This window comes from Nerophis lumbriciformis, linkage group LG11 (assembly GCF_033978685.3).
Source record: "Nerophis lumbriciformis linkage group LG11, RoL_Nlum_v2.1, whole genome shotgun sequence".
NCBI classification, from domain to species: domain Eukaryota; kingdom Metazoa; phylum Chordata; class Actinopteri; order Syngnathiformes; family Syngnathidae; genus Nerophis; species Nerophis lumbriciformis.
The window spans coordinates 24,455,326-24,476,795 of record NC_084558.2 but is presented as its reverse complement, the minus strand read 5'-3'; the positions used below and the strand labels follow the sequence as shown (position 1 = coordinate 24,476,795).

Genomic DNA, 21,470 nt, shown 5'->3' with positions numbered 1-21,470 from the left:
TATATGTTTATATCAGGAAAAAGATTTCGGTCACACAAGAGCAGGACAAAAAGAGTTAAAATCAGTTTTTACCCATTAGGAAATATAATCTTTCCCAAGAGCTTACAATATTTTTCACTGTTGTACTGTTGTTCGTACTGGTATTTATGTATTTATTTCAACATGTTATTTAATGTCTGTGTTGTATTTTAACTGCACCTAATAGAGTAACCACCTCCACCTGCAATTTCGTCATGCCCCAATGTATGATGACAATAAAGTGATCTATCCTATTCTATATTCTACTTTTCATATGTAAAAAAAAAACTAATAGATTCATAAATAAAATTATGTAAATAATAGCAAATGTTTTGAAATTGACAATACAGAAGACTGCATGAATAGTGGCGTAGAAATGAGAACGTTATGATTTATTTTTAATATACTTGCATTGTCTTTCAATTGTAACTTGGCCCCCACCAAGATGGCAGCCATGTATGCATGTCTCTTAGCACGCTGAAGCAGCGAGTCCGCCCTTCACGCGCCCTCAATAAGCGCCATTTTGGTTACGTTTCGGAAGAGGAGGGACTAATTGAGGTGTAACTCAGCGGTGAAAAGCAATGAACAGAAGAAGGGTCTAAATATTAGGATTTTAAATTATCTAAAAAAAATAGTGCAGTACGTGTACTGACCAAAGTAATCTATTTGAGACTATTTTCATAAATTCAGTGGTCAAACCCAGGGCGGAAACCATACATCCGGAAATGAGTCATCATTTGGGGTGTGTCGTTCTTGACACTTCCGTACTCTGCCCGCGCATAAAGAGCCGTAGCGCAAGTGCAGGCCTTCTCTTTCCACAAGCGAATCAACTTCCACGTCAAGCCGCAGCACATCACCATTATAAGGTAGGATAACTTTTTGTCGGAAGAAACTCACATTTTAGCCCCCTGGCTTGTTTAAGAACCGTCTTTTGATTCATATTGAAGTCTGTAGTAATTGTAGACCGTATCTCGTTTGTAGATATTCGTTTAGAGCTGTATGTATACGTGTCTTTTGTTTTATGCCCATATAATATATATGGACTGTATGTATGTGTGTAATAATATTCATGTATGTATATGTATGTTTTCAATTTAAGGGTGGAAAATACAATGCCCCAATAAGTTGTTTTAGTTTTTTAATGACATTTTTATCCAGTGCACATAAGGAGGCCATAGTGTTCTGTAAGGCCTTTTTTTGGTTGGCTCGGTTTCTATACAATGTGACTCAAAGTCGGAAAGTGTGAAGCAATGGTTAGTAAAGTTAATGGTTTCACACCACATGTCCGCCCATAATCACACATAGGGCTGGGCGCCCGATCTGGTCAGTGCCAAGTTTGAGGAGTCATCTCAGTATTATTTGATGGATTTTACAATACATGGTAGTGCAGCTGGGATAGGCTCCAGCATCGAGCTACTTTTAAAATGGATGGGTGTGCATACATCTCCCCTTTTTATTTTCATAAATATTATCCCAGCTGCACTCTGGTGGAGGAAGGTAGTAATGGGAAACAAAATGCATCCAAGTCCTTCAATACATGCATTTCCTTTCCTCCCACAATGGTAAATATTTGGACACCTATTAAATACCAATGTATGTTTTGCAAATGTAGAATAGATGTAGTACTTTATTGATTCCTTCAGGAAAATTTTAATTCCAGCAACAGTGTACATAATTGAGATATAATTTGAAAAAGTAAATAATGAAGGTATAAATGGAAATAAAATAGAAAATGTAACAATACAAATACAACAGTAAAAATAAGAATATAACTAGAAAAACGGTAACACTGTCTGTTATATGAGATGTGATATGTATATTGCACCGTTTAAAATGTATTGCACTGTTATTGCTGTTTATTGCACTGTTTTTTTGTTGCAGTTCATTTCAGTATTGTTGTTGCTTTGCGTCCCCTGTCATCCTAGTACCCCCTCCCCCCAGAGAGGAGTTGTATTCTAGTCTATTAGTCCTGCACTTGGGATGAAGCAGTCTTGCACTGAACAGGCTCCTCTGGATACTGATAACGGTATGAAGAGGGTGACTGGCATCATCCATGAGGCTCAGTAGTTTTTCCACAGTCCTCTTCTCTGCCACCGTCACCAGAGAGTCCAGTTTTATTCCGATCGTAGAATGGTTCCATTTATATCTAGAATTTCTGTATACAGATGCCAGGTTTTTTTTTTAAATGCTGACAAATGAATGACTTGACTATTTTTGAAAGTATGCAAGTGTTGAACAAGCTACTTTTTAAAGCCATTTTAACAACTGGAATGATTTATCGGTCTAAAATATTACACTTACACTGTTATTACATAACATTTTCATATATTTTTTTCATAAATTGTGATTTGGTGATGTACATTGTTCAGTCAGGGTGAGCATACTGAAAGCTGGAGACTGAGCTTTTATCTGGGAGTAGGCATTGATGGTGTGATAAATTATGACATTTGGGAAAATGAGAGCATTTGCCTGAGATGGTACAGTGAAGAACCAAACCAGGAAGTCTCTTAGGACTCTTACAGACTCTGTTACAGCGCTTATTTTTTTCAATAACATTGCAACAGCTTGTGAATTTACAAATTTGTTATCATATTTTAGTTTTTTTTTAACATTTAACACTTCCTTTAGTTGCATGTTAAGCCTCAAGTGTACCAGTCTCCCCAGGATTTTCTGCAGGGCCTTTTATGAAATGTCTGCTTTTACAGGGTTGCTAACCCAAATTTGCCATAGCAGTTGCCTTGGTTTTTTTTTTAGTTGTTGTAATGGTTGAATTTGTAATCGCAACATTGCAAACTCCTAAAGGGTCTGAATAATTGTAAACTGCAAACCGTGAATGAGTATCGGTTGCAGCTGAGTCAGCAAGTTAATCACATGATTTAACTGTGTTGGTGCAGCAAAGGGAAAGTGCGGATAAAGACAGGCTTTTAGTCTCTGAGTTACAGTGAAGGTGATCAGTCGCACTGCTGCTTTCTAACGTCTATGTCCACGCAATGGGATCCGGGCCGTCTGCGGGCGGCCAAACAGTTGGTTGTGCTAAATGCAAGCAGATGTGAGATGTGATGTCTCCTTTTTTTTTAATGAAAAATATTGAGTTGTTTTCTTTGTTTCAGAATCATGGCAGAGCCGCAGGAGCGCACCTTTATTGCCATCAAGCCTGACGGTGTGCAGAGAGGCATCATTGGGGAGGTCATTTCTAGATTTGAAAGGAAAGGTTTCAAATTGATTGGTATGAAAATGGTTCAAGTAAGTCGATCCTCTGTTGTGCATTGGTTATTTTTTTAAATATAGATGTATTTTATGTTCTGATAACTGACTTATTACACCTCTGTAGTGAAACCTGGCAATGGTTCCCATTTTAAGTCAAGTATTTGCATACTTTACTGCGGATAGTGACTGAAAACATGAGCTGATTAGCAGCCGAGTCTATTCTTGACACTAGCATCTTGGATAATCGAGTCGGAGCCAGTCAGCTTAAACCGTTCGTTTGCAAACCTTTTCAAGGACTTTTCAATTTGCTGATTTCTAAAGCGCTCATTGCTAAAATGTCAAACTGTTTCATCTACTTTTTACTCAATTGAGATGGATAAAATTAGACAATTTGTAGGTGGAAACATCTTTGTGAACACTGTTATTGCTGTCTTGAATTCTCACAAAGCAATGTTCTTACTTTTTGCAAATATGTGCCCTTTATCTTCATATGAGTGGGACTTTAATTTAGGCAATTTGACCATTTAATTTAGATTCCCATACTAGTATATTTGGGGTGGGGAGCATTTACGGTAGATATATTTTATTTTGTAAAGAGGTTAAAAACCAATTCAGGTAGATGTAGGCCTGGGCGATATGGCCTAAAAATACCCCCCCACCCCTGCTTTTTAAAGAACCTATTGAATACAAATGACAAAGATAATTCAGATTTTTATTTTTATTTTTATTTAAACAGAAACCAGTAGTTTGAAATGACACTGCAAAATTCTAATTTGTAAAGTGTGCTTTTTATATTAGCAATTGTACTTTTTATGGAGTAAGTTTCTATCCATCCATTTCCTACCGCTTGTTTCTCTAGGGTCGCGGGGGTGCTGGAGCCTATCCCAGCTGCATTCGGGCAGAAGGCGGGGTACAAATTTAAAATAATTAAATTAAGAGCTTCCCTTGGGCAGCAAAATACTTCTGCTTGAATAGAATAAATATGTTGACAAAACGTTGATCGCTCTACGCATTATGCTTTTCTCATCATACATACCTGCTGTAAATGACCATGTTAAATTATTACATGACTTTTTTTCTCCGACAAACGTTTTTAAAAAAAGATTGTTTATATTAGTTAGCCATAGAATATTGTATGTATACTGTATTAAATCGTTCATACATTGTATTGACTGGTTTCTTTTTAAATCTTATCGTAACCCACATATTTAATCGTCCATCACAAAGGTGTGTAAGAAACTACAATAAAACCTCGATTTCCAAGCTGTATTTGTTCTTGAACATGGTTTGTAGACCAGAAAGTTTGTAATGTAAAGCAGAGTTCCTTAAGAATGAATGTAATAATGAATAAATGGTTCTGGACTCTACAAAAGTCCCTCTTTTCATAAAACTAAACTGTGTATCAAACTAACAAAACATAAAGGCTAATGGTTGAACCTTTTTTTTTTTCCAAACACAATATTAAAGCAAGATTAACTGTTAACACATTTTACCATGTGTCTGCGAATACCGTATATTACCAGATAGTAGCCCGGGCGTTTATTTCACAAAATCGTATTTGGAGACAGGCGTTTAAAAGAAGCAGGCGGTTATTTGCACAAGGCTTTTATTTATTTTTGCACCAGCCTGCACCAGGCCATTATTTGGTTACAATGGTTACTGACCAGTATTTTTTTTTCGTACAAAAAACTTTAAATGTAAAAGCTATTATAAACATACGACCAAAAAAACATGAGATCAACATGAGGTAGGCTATCAAAAGACAAGAGCTCAACAAGGCCTCAACATGGCAGTAGTGCAGCAATTGTCAAATAGAATAAATGAACTTTTTAAATAAAGCAGCCTACCAGGAAAAATAAAATGATGGTACAAAGTACTCAGGTATAAAACCGACCATCAAAACAGAACAATAGTACTGTCACTTAAATAAAATAAAGGCTACAGTACTCCCAAGATTTAAATAAAGCAGCATACAGGAAAAATAAAATGATGGTACCAAGTACTCTATAAAACCATCAAAACAATAATACTGCAGCAAACGCAACCCCAAATGCAACTCGACCCCACTCATCATCCTCCTCTTCCTCTCCCTCACCCCCCTCATCATCATCCTCCTCTTCAATCACAAGTTCTTCTCGACGGGAGCGTCCTTCTGTGCAACAGTTCTCCTTCTGAGGGTAAAGTTGTTCCGACGCAGGAATCGATTAAGCCAGCCACTCGTTGCACCAAACACCACTCTGGTGTCACTCGCGGTGCCATACAACTCCTTGGCCTTAATGCGGATAATTTTGCGGGACACACGGTGGTTCAGTCCACGAACGTGACGATTCCACTGACACAAATTAGCATCAAGCACGTCGCTCACTTTCTCAGATAAGCGAGCCCGTTGTCCATCGATTGCCGACTGAGATAGTAGTTCTCCCTTTTTTTGTTTCCATTCTCGTACATGTTTTGGGTCAACGTTAAACTGCCTGGCCGCTACCAAACCAGAATTCTGCTCCGCATACTTCACAACCGCTAGCTTGAACTTTAAGTCAAACTTTCTGTTCTTCTTCCCCCTTAAAGTATTCCCGTCCATCAGTTGTGGTGTACCGGTATCCTCTTCATTCAACTCACTGCTACTGTTGCTTGCCATGTTGAAACTTTTCCTTGTGGGTTTGTTGTTGTCATTGAGTGTGTGTTACGCTATATGCGGTGACCTCTTGCAATATGTTGATTACCCAGAATCCCCACGTAATGTAAGCCATCACGGCACAGATTTGGTTAAGCCTTTGATTGTCATGTAACTTTCTGGACTCCACGCGTCTGCTGTTACCGTAATTACCAGAATTACTGCACTTTGCTTTTCCTTTTAGCTTATAAATTGGGCTTAATGAAATCAATATGATTTTAATCTAAATTATGCAAATAACAGCCCATGGGCGGCTATTTGGACATAGGCGGTTATTAGGAAGAGGCGGTTAATTCACAAAATGGGGTCAGACCCCGGGCGGCTATTAGGACATGGGCGGTTATTTGCCCAAGGGCGTTTATTTGGTAATATATGGTATGTGGCATTGTTGAACACTCTGGAAGTGATAAGAGCAGTGGCTTCACGTAGTCACTGCTAGCGTTAGCACAAACTAGTGGTGTGAGGCGATCCTTCAACAGCTTGTCTCCCGGTAGTGCCTTCTCCTTTGTTGTAATAAAGGTCCGCTGTGGCATATCTTTAAGGTCTCATCACATTTAAAGACTTTCTGCGGAACAAAGCCCCCTTTGCTGATAAAATCCTTGAACTGAAGGGGCCACAAGCCGATTCGTACGTCGAGACATGGTTGGCACACAGAGGCGTATTTGACGTTGTGTAAAGGTTTGTAAGCCAAAAAGGTTGCAAGTCGAGGCGTTCGTAAATCGAGGTTCCACTGTACCTCAAAAGTGCCCTAAAGCATTGTATTTCAGCTTTTTAAAGTTTGTCATTTGCTAAATGTATTGTAAAACGGGCCATAATGTAAATGTCAGTGGGCTGCAAAAACTAATGTACTCTTTCTACATGTTCATGCTGCAGGCAACTGAGGATCTTCTTATGAACCACTACATCGACCTGAAAGACCGACCATTCTTCCCAACACTCATTAATTACATGAGTTCCGGTCCAGTCGTCGCCATGGTAACATTTTGATTACAAAAAGCCTTGTAAAAGTTTGAATGTTGAATCTGTTGTCCTCCTATTAAATTGTCAGGTGTGGGAAGGCAAAGGTGTTGTCAAGACTGGCAGGGTGATGCTTGGTGAAACCAACCCTGCTGACTCTAAACCTGGAACCATCAGAGGAGACTTCTGCATTGATGTCAGCAAGTAAGTGCCAGCTTTTATTAGGCCTGAGCAGATGGTTCGTTAATTAATCAAACTATAAATGAAAATGAACTTTTTAACTTGGATTGATCGATAAATTGCGATGTTTGTGTGTTTTCATCGCCTCTCACTTTCAAACGGAACAAGAGGGTTGTCTCTGTGCATTGCTCAATAGTAAAATTAAGTGAAGCCTCTTGTCATATCACCAATCTTTGTCTCGGAAGGTGCAGGTGCGACTTCTAGCTTACGCACACCAAATGCACAGGATGCTAGTCGCGACTCGCTATTGCAAAGAAACAAAAGTTAGGCGGAAAAAAGATAATTAGAAAACATATAGGAATATTTTAGCTTCTAACTGACTGAGCTACACAACACAGACGACCGAGTATGCTGTGATGGTAGGCCTAGGCCAATATTCGGTAAGTCAATTAACAGACTATAAATTAAAATTAAGTCGGTAAGTTTTCCAGTGTCGATAAATCGCTATGTGTACGCTTCTAGAGAATTCACGCTTTTCATCGGTTTCAGCAGCTGCGTGCGTTAGTGCTAAAGCGGAATGAAAGGAAGGGGGTGAATCGTCTTGCCTTTCATTAAGTGTCTTCGACTCTTACCGTATTTTTCGGACTATAAATCGCAGTTTTTTTCATATTTTGGCCGGGGGTGCGACTTGTACTCAGGAGCGACTTATGTGTGAAATTAACACATTACCGTAAAATATCATATTATTTAGCTCATTCACGTAAGAGACTAGACGTATGGGATTTAGCGATTAGGAGTGACAGATTGTTTGGTAAACGTATAGCATGTTCTATATGTTAGTTATTTGAATGACTCTTACCATAATATGTTACGTTAACATACCAGGCACGTTCTCAGTTGGTTATTTATGAGTCATATAACGTACACTTATTCAGCCTGTTGTTCACTATTCTTTATTTATTTTAAATTGCCTTTCAAATGTCTATTCTTGGTGTTGGGTTTTATCAAATACATTTCCCCAAAAAATGCGACTTATACTCCAGTGCGACTTACAGTATATATGTTTTTTTCCTTCTTTATTATGCATTTTCGGCCGGTGCGACTTATACTCCGGAGCGACTTATAGTCCGAAAAATACGGTATGTGTTGCGAAGCGATGCTGCTGGCCCGTTAGCATCACATAGTGTTTGGCGAACGAGACGGTCTGCAAAGGCAGTCATTCTTTTGCATCAATTTTTGCGGCTACAAGTGTTTGAACTACAAATAGAAGGTAGTATTAATAATAACCACTGTAAAACTCCCGACGGTTAAATATTAAATAAAAATGATTGAAAACCCGTCATTCATAACTGCACTTTGATGATGCTATCTTGCTTGCTAACTTTTAAACAACATACATTAATGTCTTTCCCCATTACGAAACATTGTTCCCCCATCTAAACTTGTAGAAACACATTGTCTAAACAACTTAGCAACAGTATTCACTTTAAACATAAAGGATGTGCTGATTTTGCACAAAGTGATCGATAAACTCCACAATTTGAAACAGACGGACACTGACTCCGTTCAACAGGAAGTGAACTCACGTGACGTCCCATTAAAACTGGAAATGAAACAACTGATCACTTTTTATAATTTAAAGTGGAAGAAGATAAACATATTAAAACACACAAAAACAATATGGCTCTTATGAAGCCAGAACAATATTTGATGTTTCCTCTGCCAAAAAAGTATATTGTGTGGCTATTTATTTTAGTTATAAAGAAAAAAACTTGGTTAAAAGATTTTAGTGTGTAGAAGTACATTGAGCAATACCGCGATAATTAACATGATAATTTTGTTCACAATAACTTTATTTAGCCATTTTTTTGTTTTTGTTTATATTTGAGGGTCTCGCACTTAGAACCTATTATTGATTTTGTTTGATTTTTATTCAAGTGCAAAATGTTGCACTTGAATACAATTTTTGTGCAGACTTTTATTCAAATATAAATAAAATAAACTGAAATATTCCCACATTTGTGTGGTGGCATTTGGTTTGTGATCATTTTGTCCATGTTAGCTGCTACATGCTAAGTTGGAGTGTGTGATGCTAGCAGGCCAGCGGCCCCGCCTTGCCACACATTCCAGCGAGTAAAACTGCTATGGTACAAACGCGCGTCAGGAGGAAAAGCGTGACTGCTCTTGAAGCGATTTATCGACGCTGGTAAACTTACCGACTTTAATTTTCATTAAAAAAAATTAATTTTCAATTGACTTATTCAATATCGGCCCAGACCTGCGTATACCTGCATCACTAGTTTAAAACCTTCTTTCAAACGTCAGAATGTGATCAAGGTTTTTACATGGTCTTAAAAAGCTTCTCACCAAAATTCATGCAATAAATGAAGTGCTTGTAAAGTCATGACTAACCCTGCATATATAGTATACCTACTCTCCATTGATTGAGCTTTTGCCAAAGGTGGTGGGAAAGGGGAAATAAGCAGATTTTATTTACCTGGCTTCATTGTTTACTTCATGTTTCTTTTTGTCAACAGAAACATCATCCATGGCAGTGACTCTGTGGAAAGTGCTAAAAAGGAGATTGGCCTGTGGTTCAAAGCAGACGAACTGAGTAGCTACACTAGCTGTGCCTTCAGCTGGCTCTACTGAGTGCTGTTGTGCAAACATTTGCACACTTGGTAGGGATGGAGAGTGTTTTTGCCTCTTTATCAAACAATAGAAAAGAGAACGGTAGTTTAGATCATTTGCTTTCTGATCTTGAATCATTGTGTACTTTTTAGGCTCATTCTCCTAAACATTCCTCAAATGACCATGTCTGTTCTGTCTACGTATACTTCAAATGTCATTCAAATCTGTTGATCTGTTTGTTTTGCCTTGTGTACTCCTACAATGGATTTGAAATAAACATGACACAATGACAAAATATTTGCTTGTCATTGCTTGCTATCCAGAGTCAAACTGTCAACACAACTGTGCCGCCGAGTCAAATTATATATTTGCATAAAGAAAAGGTGAGCTTTTTCATTCTTCATTGCTTTGTCCTCGCGCTTCAATTTCCACTCTTTTCTTGTCTGCAAGTTTGACAGATCACATGTTGCTGCTATAAAGATCCTCCCGCTGCATCTGTAGACACTTGCTTTCATCAGATTCCAAAGCATCCTTTGCAGCAATATCAAACAGTTTACTTGTCACCTTTTTGAAAAGTTCTTCATGTTTTGAGCACCCTCTGACCTCATTCTGTTATCCTTTTGTGAGGAGCATGGCCCAGCCCTGAAGGATGTGGGTTTGATCACCAGTACCCTATGTCAGAGTATCCTTGAGCAATATACTGAACCTCCAGTTGCTCCTGATGCTGTGTCATTAACTGGTGGCTGTGGTCATATCAAAGCACTTTAATGTACCTCGAAGGTAGAAAAGCGCCATATAAGTCAAATCTATTGACCTTCAAAAGAGCAGCTAGGATTTTCAGTAGTTGTCTTTGGCAGCAGTCCAACTGTTGCATGGGGATTACAGCATTTTACCCTGTCAAAAAAAATACTAGGATTTAACTACATTTTTTTCACAGTAAAATCGTGTAATCAAAATTTACTGTAAAAATTATGACAAATTAAGAGAACCTCATATTTTACGGCAATTAACTTATTTTACAGTACATGGAATACTGTTTTAGTCCTGTAAAATCACAACAAATCACTGTACATTCATCAGATTCGTGTCTTAAGGGAGTATGTAGACTACATTGCACACCTGTAGAGTAGTGTGCTGTTAAAGTGTAATAACAATGAAATGATTGTGAAGTTACAGCATTATGTAACTTTACTGAAATTAACTGTAAAAACACAGCTCTGCAGTAAGTTACTGTAAATGTTACTGATAGTGATGCAATTATTAGTAATTTGCTGTAAAATTACAATAAAAAAAGTTTTAGAGTTAGTATTGCACAGCTGATTGGGAACTTTCTTTTTTGGTCTGGCCTACAGTACAGGTAAAAGCCAGTAAATTAGAATATTTTGAAAAACTTGATTTATTTCAGTAATTGCATTCAAAAGGTGTAACTTGTACATTATATTAATTCATTGCACACAGACTGATGCATTCAAATGTTTATTTCATTTAATTTTGATGATTTGAAGTGGCAACAAATGAAAATCCAAAATTCCGTGTGTCACAAAATTAGAATATTACTTAAGTCTAATACAAAAAAGGGATTTTTAGAAATGTTGGCCAACTGAAAAGTATGAAAATGAAAAATATGAGCATGTACAATACTCAATACTTGGTTGGAGCTCCTTTTGCCTCAATTACTGCGTTAATGCGGCGTGGCATGGAGTCGATGAGTTTCTGGCACTGCTCAGGTGTTATGAGAGCCCAGGTTGCTCTGATAGTGGCCTTCAACTCTTCTGTGTTTTTGTGTCTGGCATTCTGCATCTTCCTTTTCACAATACCCCACAGATTTTCTATGGGGCTAAGGTCAGGGGAGTTGGCGGGCCAATTTAGAACAGAAATACCATGGTCCGTAAACCAGGCACGGGTATATTTTGCGCTGTGTGCAGGCGCCAAGTCCTGTTGGAACTTGAAATCTCCATCTCCATAGAGCAGGTCAGCAGCAGGAAGCATGAAGTGCTCTAAAACTTGCTGGTAGACGGCTGCGTTGACCCTGGATCTCAGGAAACAGAGTGGACCGACACCAGCAGATGACATGGCACCCCAAACCATCACTGATGGTGGAAACTTTACACTAGACTTCAGGCAACGTGGATCCTGTGCCTCTCCTGTCTTCCTCCAGACTCTGGGACCTCGATTTCCAAAGGAAATGCAAACCAAACCAACCCAAACCATCAGTGATGGTTTGGGGTGCCATGTCATCTGCTGGTGTCGGTCCACTCTGTTTCCTGAGATCCAGGGTCAACGCAGCAGTCTACCAGCAAGTTTTAGAGCACTTCATGCTTCCTACTGCTGACCTGCTCTATGGAGATGGAGATTTCAAGTTCCAACAGGACTTGGCGCCTGCACACAGCGCAAAATCTACCCGTGCCTGGTTTACGGACCATGGTATTTCTGTTCTAAACTGGCCCGCCAACTCCCCTGACCAGCCCCATAGAAAATCTGTGGGGTATTGTGAAAAGGAAGATGCAGAATGCCAGACCCAAAAACGCAGAAGAGTTGAAGGCCACTATCAGAGCAACCTGGGCTCTCATAACACCTGAGCAGTGCCAGAAACTCATCGACTCCATGCCACGCCGCATTAACGCAGTAATTGAGGCAAAAGGAGCTCCAACCAAGTATTGAGTATTGTACATGCTCATATTTTTCATTTTCATACTTTTCAGTTGGCCAACATTTCTAAAAATCCCTTTTTTGTATTAGCCTTAAGTAATATTCTAATTTTGTGACACACGGAATTTTGGATTTTCATTTGTTGCCACTTCAAATCATCAAAATTAAATGAAATAAACATGCATCAGTCTGTGTGCAATGAATAAATATAATGTACAAGTTACACCTTTTGAATGCAATTACTGAAATAAATCAAGTTTTTCAAAATATTCTAATTTACTGGCTTTTACCTGTACATGTAAATGGCTGCACTGTTTAAACACACCCAGCCTTGCGGCAAGCCCTTCATAGAATTTCTGCGGTTGGTATACTCCAACCTGGCAGTCAGACATGCTGCACAACAGGTTGGAACAATCCTTTTTTACTGTTTTGCAAAAAAGCAACATTGATAGACTTCGTCCTTCACGTCAATAGACTTCACAACAACAAAGTCCGTTATTAAAAAGCGTCTGGAACAGAGCTGTGCCCTCATGCGGGCTCCATCAGCAGGGGATAAAGGATATTTCAAGGATACAGAATTTTGCACAACACCGGTCAACTTCCGGGTGCTGTGGTTGTGGTTTTGAAAATGAAAAATAATCCACTTTTAACATTTACTCATCTATACTGATCCTCACGTGGCACATCACAATGATTCTAACAATCTATGGACCGGCCCTCCCCTAATTGGTGCATGCTAAAAATGTTTTGATACACCAAATCAAAATAAAGAAGTTAATTCCACGGGTACATAAAGAATTATAATTTGAACTATGAACTGCATTGAGACTTTATCTTACATCCCACCACCCTGCTGGCCCCACTATGGACTGGACTCTCACACTATTAACTAGACCCACTCGACGTCCATCGCACTGGTCGCCCGGTGGGGTCCCCACATCTGCGGTCCCCTCCAAGGTTTCTCATTGTATCTCATTGCGTTGAGTTTTTTCTTGCCCTGATGTGGTATCTGAGCCGAGGATGTCGTTGTGGCTTGTGGAGCCCTTTGAGACACTTTTGATTTAGGGCTATATAAATAAACTTTGATTAATGATTGATTGATTGATGCAATAACATTGCATTGACAATGCTAGCGCCTTATGTATCAACCTATGCATAGAAAATGTGCCAGATTTTTTCGAAGGACCGTTCAGGGGTGTGACGATACACGCAGAGACAAATATTGTTTTTAAGAAAACTAAAGTAACTAAATATGTGACTGAAGATAGCCTTTTTTTTAAAATTAAACTCAGTCAAAAACGATACTGGTGCATTTTAAAATATTTTAAGACTTTGCATGCATGACTTAAATCTTAATCAACGGCAATGTTCCCTCTAATTTTTCATGTGTGTGAGCAAACGCACAAACTCCCTGAGCATTCAGTGGAGCACATGTGAGCAACTTCAGACGTGCACACTGTGGCCACACCAGCGTCACACCTGTCCCAAACCTGACATAACAATTTAAATGTTTTATCAAAATAATTTTCTGATATAAGTGATTTTGCCCTATGTTTCATGACCTATGTGCTAGTATTGTATGTCTGGCTGCGGGTCCTGCCTTTAAAAGAAATGTTACCCCTTTCAGAGATTACATTTAGTTCCTGTAACTTTCTGTCTGTAAAATACATCTTTTTATTAAAATGTATGAAATCTAGTGACAATATTTCATGAATAATATCCTTAGATTAACATTCTTAATAAATGGCAGTAAAATAAGCACACATCTGATTGTGGAGTCAGAGTGTTACAACCTGGCATTTACACATTGTGTGGCGTTGGGGTTGTCCGACTTTTTTTGTGGCCATAAACGCAGCACTGGCTAAGTGTCATGAGTGCGTGTGTTGGTGCAGGTGAGACAGAGTGAGCGGCTTCTGTTGAAACGACGGATGATAACGTTGGTTTAAGCCTGGTTTGCAGGGGCGCCGAAAAGGGGGGGTAATTAAGGAGACGAATTCTAGGGGCCCATGATGGAGGGGGGTCCAGAGAGGCCCCTAATGATGATGAAATTATAATACAGAAAAAATAATGAGACTGTGTTGGGGGCCCTGTAAAGATTCTTTTCATGGGGCCCAAAATCCCTAGCAGCGCCCCTGCTGGTTTGTATGGCAGTATTACCAGTTTTTATAGATAAAAGTTTTTTTACTCATGTTTTTGGTGTGGTTACAAACAGTTTTGCTCAATAAAGTGACTGATGGAATTCCTGTCCGTAAAGTGTCTCGACAGATGATAATTGAACTGTGTTGACAAAGATTGTTTTATTCATTGGGGCCACTCTTGTTGTCACCTGTCACTCACAGAGTTGCATTGCAAAATCATACAGAATAAATTGTAATGTGTTTATTTTGTTTAAAATTCAGATGGGATTTTTGATTTCCTGCGCGGCATTCATTTGCTGTGCGCAGAGGACGCGTGAGCAGTGCGCAATTGCGCAGGCGCGCACTTTAGAGGGAACGTTGATCAACGGCACAGCGGTGGAGATGGTAAGCAGCACCAAGTTCCTGGGGGTGCAGATAACTGACAATATAACCTGGTCCCTACACACCGGAGCTCTTGTAAAAAGAGCTCAGCAGCGCATGCACTTTTTGCGTCGGATGAAAAGAGCACAGCTCCCTCCCCCCATTCTCACCACATTCTACAGAGGCACTATAGAGAGCCTGCTGACCAACAGCATCTCTGTCTGGACTGGAGCCTGCAGTGCCTCAGACTGGAAGTCTCTCCAGAGTGGTGAGGACGGCGGAAAAGATCATAAGGACTTCTCTTCCTCCTATCCAGGAGATCGCAAAAAGCCGCTGCCTGACCAGGGCTCAGAAAATCTGCAGACTCCTCCCACCCCCACCAAGGACTGTTTTCACTGCTGCACTCTAGAAAGAGGTTCCACAGCCTCCATAGCAGAACCTCCAGGTTCTGTAACAGCTTCTTCCCTCAGGCCATAAGACTCTTGAACGCATCATAATAATCCCCTCAATTCCCCCCAAAAATGGATTAACTCGTTGGAATATAAAGACAATATAACATATATCCATAAACCAGGATGCATATGCAAAAGTGCAATATATTTATCTGTACAGTAATCTATTTATTCATATCTGCACCTTATTGCTTTTTTATCTTGCACTACCATGAGCTAATGCAACGAAATTTCGTTCTTATCTGTGCTGTAAAGTTCAAATTTGAATGACAACAAAAAGGAAGTCTGAAGTCTAAAGTCTTAAACATGAGTCTTGACTTCTTTTCGCAAACAGAAACTGACTTTGGGGCGGCAACTTGAGAAACTTCTGCCTTGTGCTGGCCAAATGGCTTTTCTCTCAAAGAAATATTGTCATATTTTAATCTTTTCACACTCCTACGTAATGCGAGTGTGACCAAAGAAAATAAACATTTGCCTGTTGAATCAGAGGAAAGAGCAGCCGCAGGAATACAAAAACAAGTCAGTGCCAAAAAAATGTTGTAATGGTTTAAAGAAACAAATTGTGTGAATCTAGAGAGGGACAAGCAACAACCCACTTTAACCATGGATCATCAGGTACACACCACTCAGTGATATTACTCCTGGTGCAGACACAGATCGGGGAGGGTGTTGAAGGTAATAATAATAATAATAATAATAATGGATTAGATTTATATAGCGCTTTTCTAGACACTCAAAGCGCTTCACAGAGAAGTGAGAACCCATCATTCATTCACACCTGGTGCTTGTAAGCTACTTTCGTAGCCAAAGCTGCCCTGGGGTAGACTGACGGTGTGACAGCAGTGCTGCCAATTTGGGTAAGACACTACCAGATCCAAAAAATGAAATAAAGGATCAACTGACAAACATTGCAGTCAGTTTGCATCATGCACATCACAAGTAAATACATTTTAAAAATGTTGAATGACGATGTGGTAAATTATACAGTCTACAATTTTCTTATAGGGTTGATGACGCAAACTTACCGGACTACCATTTATCATTATGAATATACATGTCTGCTGAAATGTCACATAATCTGATGAGACTTGGATGTCCGACAAAATATGGTTAGCAGGGGCTACTTCAGTGAGTGTTATTTTAATTTCTTCAATTATTCGCTTAAGTTAATATACCTTTGGAATCCGATATGAATTGTTTCCCCTAGCTATTTTCATTTTGCGCATATTTTTTCAATGTAGACTTCCATCCATCCATTTTCTACCGCTTGTCCCGTTAGGGGTCGCGGGGGTGCTGGAGTCTCAGTATCTCAGCTGCATTCGGGCGGAAGGCGGGGTACACCCTGGACAAGTCGCCACCTCATTACAGGGCCTACACAGAAACTTTTACATAGATGTAGGAGCTATGATTGCTCGCCGAGGGTTTAGTCAGAAGGTGTCATACCGAAGTTACAAAGTTTATGGAGTCCCGCTGCTGGTCTGTTTTTTAGGACCAGCCTGGGGAGGATAGGTGTGTTTTTTTTGCTGTTTTCTCTGTTAAAGGGGAACATTATCACAATTTCACAAAGGTTAAAGCCATTAAAAATCAGTTCCCAGTGGCTTATTTTATTTTTCATAGTTTTTTTCAAAATTTTACCTATCACGCAATATCCCTAAAAAAAGCTTCAAAGTGCCTGATTTTAACCATCGTTATATACACCCGTCCATTTTCCTGTGACGTCACATAGTGATGCCAACACAAACAAACATGGCGCATAGAACAGCAAGCTAAAGCGACATTAGCTCGGATTCAGACTCGGATTTCAGCGGCTTAAGCGATTCAACAGATTATGCATGTATTGAAACGGATGGTTGTAGTGTGGAGGCAGGTAGCGAAAACGAAATTGAAGAAGAAACTGAAGCTATTGAGCCATATCGGTTTGAACCGTATGCAAGCGAAACTGACGAAAACGACACGACAGCCAGCGACACTGGAGAAAGCGAGGACGAATTCGGCAATCGCCTTCTAACCAACGATTGGTATGTGTTTGTTTGGCATTAAAGGAAACTAACAACTATGAACTAGGTTTACAGCATATGAAATACATTTGGCAACAACATGCACTTTGAGAGTGCAGACAGCCCAATTTTCATCAATGAATATATTCTGTAGACATACCCTCATGTCAGCAGGCCAGGGAAGCTAGGGTCGATATTCTTCTCTTGATCATCTTCGGTGGCATAAGGGACGGTGTGAGCCAAGACATCCAGGGGGTTTAGCTCGCTCGTCTGCGGGAACAAACTGCCGCCATTGCTTGCCGTGCTACCGAGGTCCTTTGTCCCTGAATTGCTCACACACTCCGGCAGATTCAATGGGGGTCTGGCGGCAGATTTCTTTGACTTTATCGTTGGAAATGCATCTGCTTTGAGTGTCGCAGGATATCCACACATTCTTGCCATCTCTGTCGTAGCATAGCTTTCTTCGGTAAAGTGTGCGGAACAAACGTCCAATTTCTTGCCACTTTCGCATCTTTGGGCCACTGGTGCAACTTGAATCCGTCCCTGTTCGTGTTGTTACACCCTCCGACAACACACCGACGAGGCATGATGTCTCCAAGGTACGGGAAACAGTCGAAAAAACGGAAAATAACAGAGCTGATTTGACCCAGTGTTTGAGAAAATGGCGGATTGCTTCCCGATGTGATCTCACGTTGTGACGTCATCGCTCCAAGAGCGAATATTAGAAATGGGTTTAATTCGCCAAAATTCACCCATTTAGAGTTCGGAAATCGGTTAAAAAAATATATGGTCTTTTTTCTGCAACATCAAGATATATAGTGACGCTTACGTAGGTCTGGTGATAATGTTCCCCTTTAAGGGTTTATGTTTCGGGGTTTGTGAGCTATGAGTCCTACAGATTTCTATTTATTAATACTGTCATTGAGTACATATTACTATACTACCCTTTATTAAGCAGTGCTTCCTCTCACCACTTAAAAATATATGTGATTATGGCTAATACTCAAAAAGGAGTATCATGTTTGAGATTTGTGTCTTGGAATGTCAAAGGCTTGAATGGTCCAATTAAAAGGGGTAGAGTATTCTCCCACTTAAAACGGAAATTGCTTTTTTACAGGAGACACACTTGGTTATGAAAGATCATCGTAGGTTGAAAGACTCATGGGTTGGTCAAAGTTTCCACTGTATTTTTAGTAGTAAAACAAGGGGTACTGCTCTGAGTCAGGCAATCCAAATGTTGGCTATTCAAGCTCAGAGCTCTGTCTCACCGTGTCGCTGGCTCTCATCAGAGAAGGAACTCCTGCATCGGGCGGTAAGCTAAACTCCATTGTTCTCCTCCGTCGAACATTTACCATGTTTGTGGGAATCTGACCAATAGTCGTCTCTATGTCTCCTTTGCAGGCAAACTGGCCCTGCACATGAGGGCATGAAGAGCACTCCCAGGTGCTACAGGAAATAAGTGGTTGAAGTGAACCGACTGTATGATTTTTGATTTGAAAGCCCCGATTGGGAAGAACTTTATTTGCCATTCAAGGGGAAAGCCCCCTTGAATAAACAGCGCTGAGTGCGTTTTCTACCTGCAACCCCTGCTTCTGTGTGCTGGTTTGGGTTCAGACTTTACAACATACAGTTGATAGACAGATGCAATAGCCAATCAGATCACAAGTTGTTGACAGTAGCCTCTCTAGGTAGCCTGATGTTATCCAGACTGTGATTGTATTGCAATTTAGCAGGAAGCTGGAAGTGTTGACCCACAAAGGAGAACAAAACGTTGATTAGGTGGCAGATATATATTTGCAAGGCCATTTTCAAGGATATTTAAAGAGAAACTACATCTTGTGAGACGATGTCGGCCAACCCCGGAAGCTTGCTCAGCTGTTCTTGCGATGAAATCAACCGACTACGAGCGGTACCACTGGCTTATACAGCGTTGAATGAGTCCTACAAATATGTTATTTCTTTATTTTTTTCACGTTTTTTTGAAATTTAAATTTTGACAGTACAACATAAGATATGTTATAATTGCTGATGCGGGTTTATTGATTTTTAAATGCGCCAGAAAATAGCCCGTTTTGTACACCGCTGAGGGGTTTCAATGTCCAGTAGTGCGTAAATGTGTTCCTGTATAGTATTTCTTAACCAATGGTCATGTGGGGACATACATTATGGTATTTTGAAAAGTAATCATTGAAGTCGGACATCACTGAAGGCCTAGGTGGGAAACGCACGGCCCGCCACTGGTGCACTGTAAGTGAACGGACACATAAGAGTTGATAGACAATTGCGATAGCCAATCAGATCACGAGTTGTTGTCAGTAAGGCCTTCTAGCTGGCCTTACGCTGTAATTGGATACTGACTTGGGAGTCCCGAGTGAGTATTCAATCACAAGTTACGAAAACAGGAAGTGGCTCCGGAGCCATACGAGCCATAGAAAGCCACAGAAAACTCACCGGTACTCACATAGAAGCAGCGCAAAATGTTGATTAGCTGGCAGATATATATTTGCAAAGCCATTTTCAAGGATACTTAAGAGAAACTAGATCTTATGAGACGAGGTCGGCCGACACCAGAAGCTATCCCGGCGGTGAAATGGTTTGCCCGCCACTTTCACACGAATCAACCGACTACGACCAACTACCGACTACGACAGTACCACTGGCTTGTAAGGCATCAAATGGGTACTATAAATTGTGAGTTCAAATATTTAATTTCTTAATTTTTTCATTTTCATACAATTCTTTCAATTTTGACAGCACCACGTAAGATATATTTTAATTGCTGAAGTGGGTTTATTGAATATGCGCTGAAAAATAGACCGTTTTGTACACTGTTGAGGGATTTCAATGCTCAGTAGTGTGCACGTTTGTTTCTGTATAGTATCTCCAGCCGTGTCCATGTGGTGACATCAATTACAGTATTTTGAGAGGTGAAGTCGGACTAAGTAGGACATCACTGAAGGCCTAGGTGAGAAACGCACGGCCCGCCACTGCCAATGGGGTAGATGGCTATTGAATGATACCCTTATAGGTACCATCTAATGCAGGTCCCCAAACTACGGCCCCCCAATTTTTTTTTTTAAATCTGTTTTTTCTAATCCATTTTCTACTGCTTGTTACTCTCGGTGTCTCGCAAATCATATTGTCTAAAAATGCATTTCCCCATTGATAACATTGCGCTTGCGCCACAGTGTCGGGCGAGCACGTGGCAAGTGCGCGCTCTTTCAGTCAATTAGTGCGTGAGGAATAATATATATATATATATATATATATATATATATATATATATATATATATATATATATATATATATAACAATTTTTTAACCCAATGCGGCCCCCGAGTCAAAAAGTTTGGGGACCCCTGATCTAATAGCTACTGCACTGTATGCTGTGTTATGTGGACTTTGATAAAAACTGCTGCACTTTAAATGAAGCTGCTAAAATACTGTAACTTGACCGCCCACTTATTTGTAACTCACATACCCTCTATGTATTGTACTTGTATTTTAAATTGCTTATCATTATGTAATTTAGATTTTGTTGTGTATTTTTAATCCTTGCTAATTTTAATTGTGGATGGTAAATGCGCCATAAAAGGACTACAGATGGAAATTAGCATGGTGCTAAATCGGGTGCAGCCATCTTCTTAATGTAACTGCACATTGTCTTTCAAATAAACAAATACAAATACAACAGCAACGAACATGGCTTATTTGGACACAAAGTTAAATCATGAAATGTAACCTTACCTGAGCAAAAACAATGTATATTTATCCGGGAGAGTCTTGATACTAATTTCCTTGACCCAGCCACACACAAAGAAGTTGTAGACCTCCATGCTTTTCCAAGTTGCCATTTGTTTTGTCGTGTAGAATGGCGTCTGGAGCACATTAGTTTAATATGTCTGGGGACGCGACCGACGTATAATCCTTGATATCACGCGACAAATCTTGATAAAGTATAGGCATCTATTCCCAGAATACCAACTGACGCCACATGGACTGCTACTGCCTATTGCTTGTATTCTGACACTTGACTTCTTCCCAGAAATGAAAACCAGTGGTGGTCGACCAAGCCAAGATGGCTGTTGTACAAAAAGCAACGTGCAAACGATCTGTGTACAAGAGGCTTGAATCTTCCTGCCAAAAGCAGATACAAGCAAAAAGTCTAACAATGGAATATATCCCTATACTTTATCAAAAAAAGATTTC

The 21,470-nt window shown here is 39.8% G+C and overlaps 1 protein-coding gene across 2 annotated transcripts; it reads left to right on the top strand.

Moving 5' to 3' along the window:
* Positions 1–719: 719 nt before the first annotated feature.
* Positions 720–9,961, top strand: LOC133610607 (nucleoside diphosphate kinase A-like). 2 transcript variants are annotated; one of them, XM_061967028.2, is made up of 5 exons: positions 720–884; positions 3,129–3,261; positions 6,770–6,871; positions 6,945–7,057; positions 9,571–9,961. In XM_061967028.2, exons 2-5 carry the CDS (start codon positions 3,133–3,135, stop codon positions 9,683–9,685), a joined length of 459 nt encoding a protein of 152 aa, XP_061823012.1. In that variant the 5' UTR covers positions 720–884; positions 3,129–3,132; the 3' UTR covers positions 9,686–9,961. The 2 variants fall into 2 exon arrangements, with proteins under 2 accessions (XP_061823012.1, XP_061823011.2); XM_061967027.2 differs by lacking the exon at positions 720–884 and adding an exon at positions 3,045–3,067.
* Positions 9,962–21,470: the final 11,509 nt, after the last annotated feature.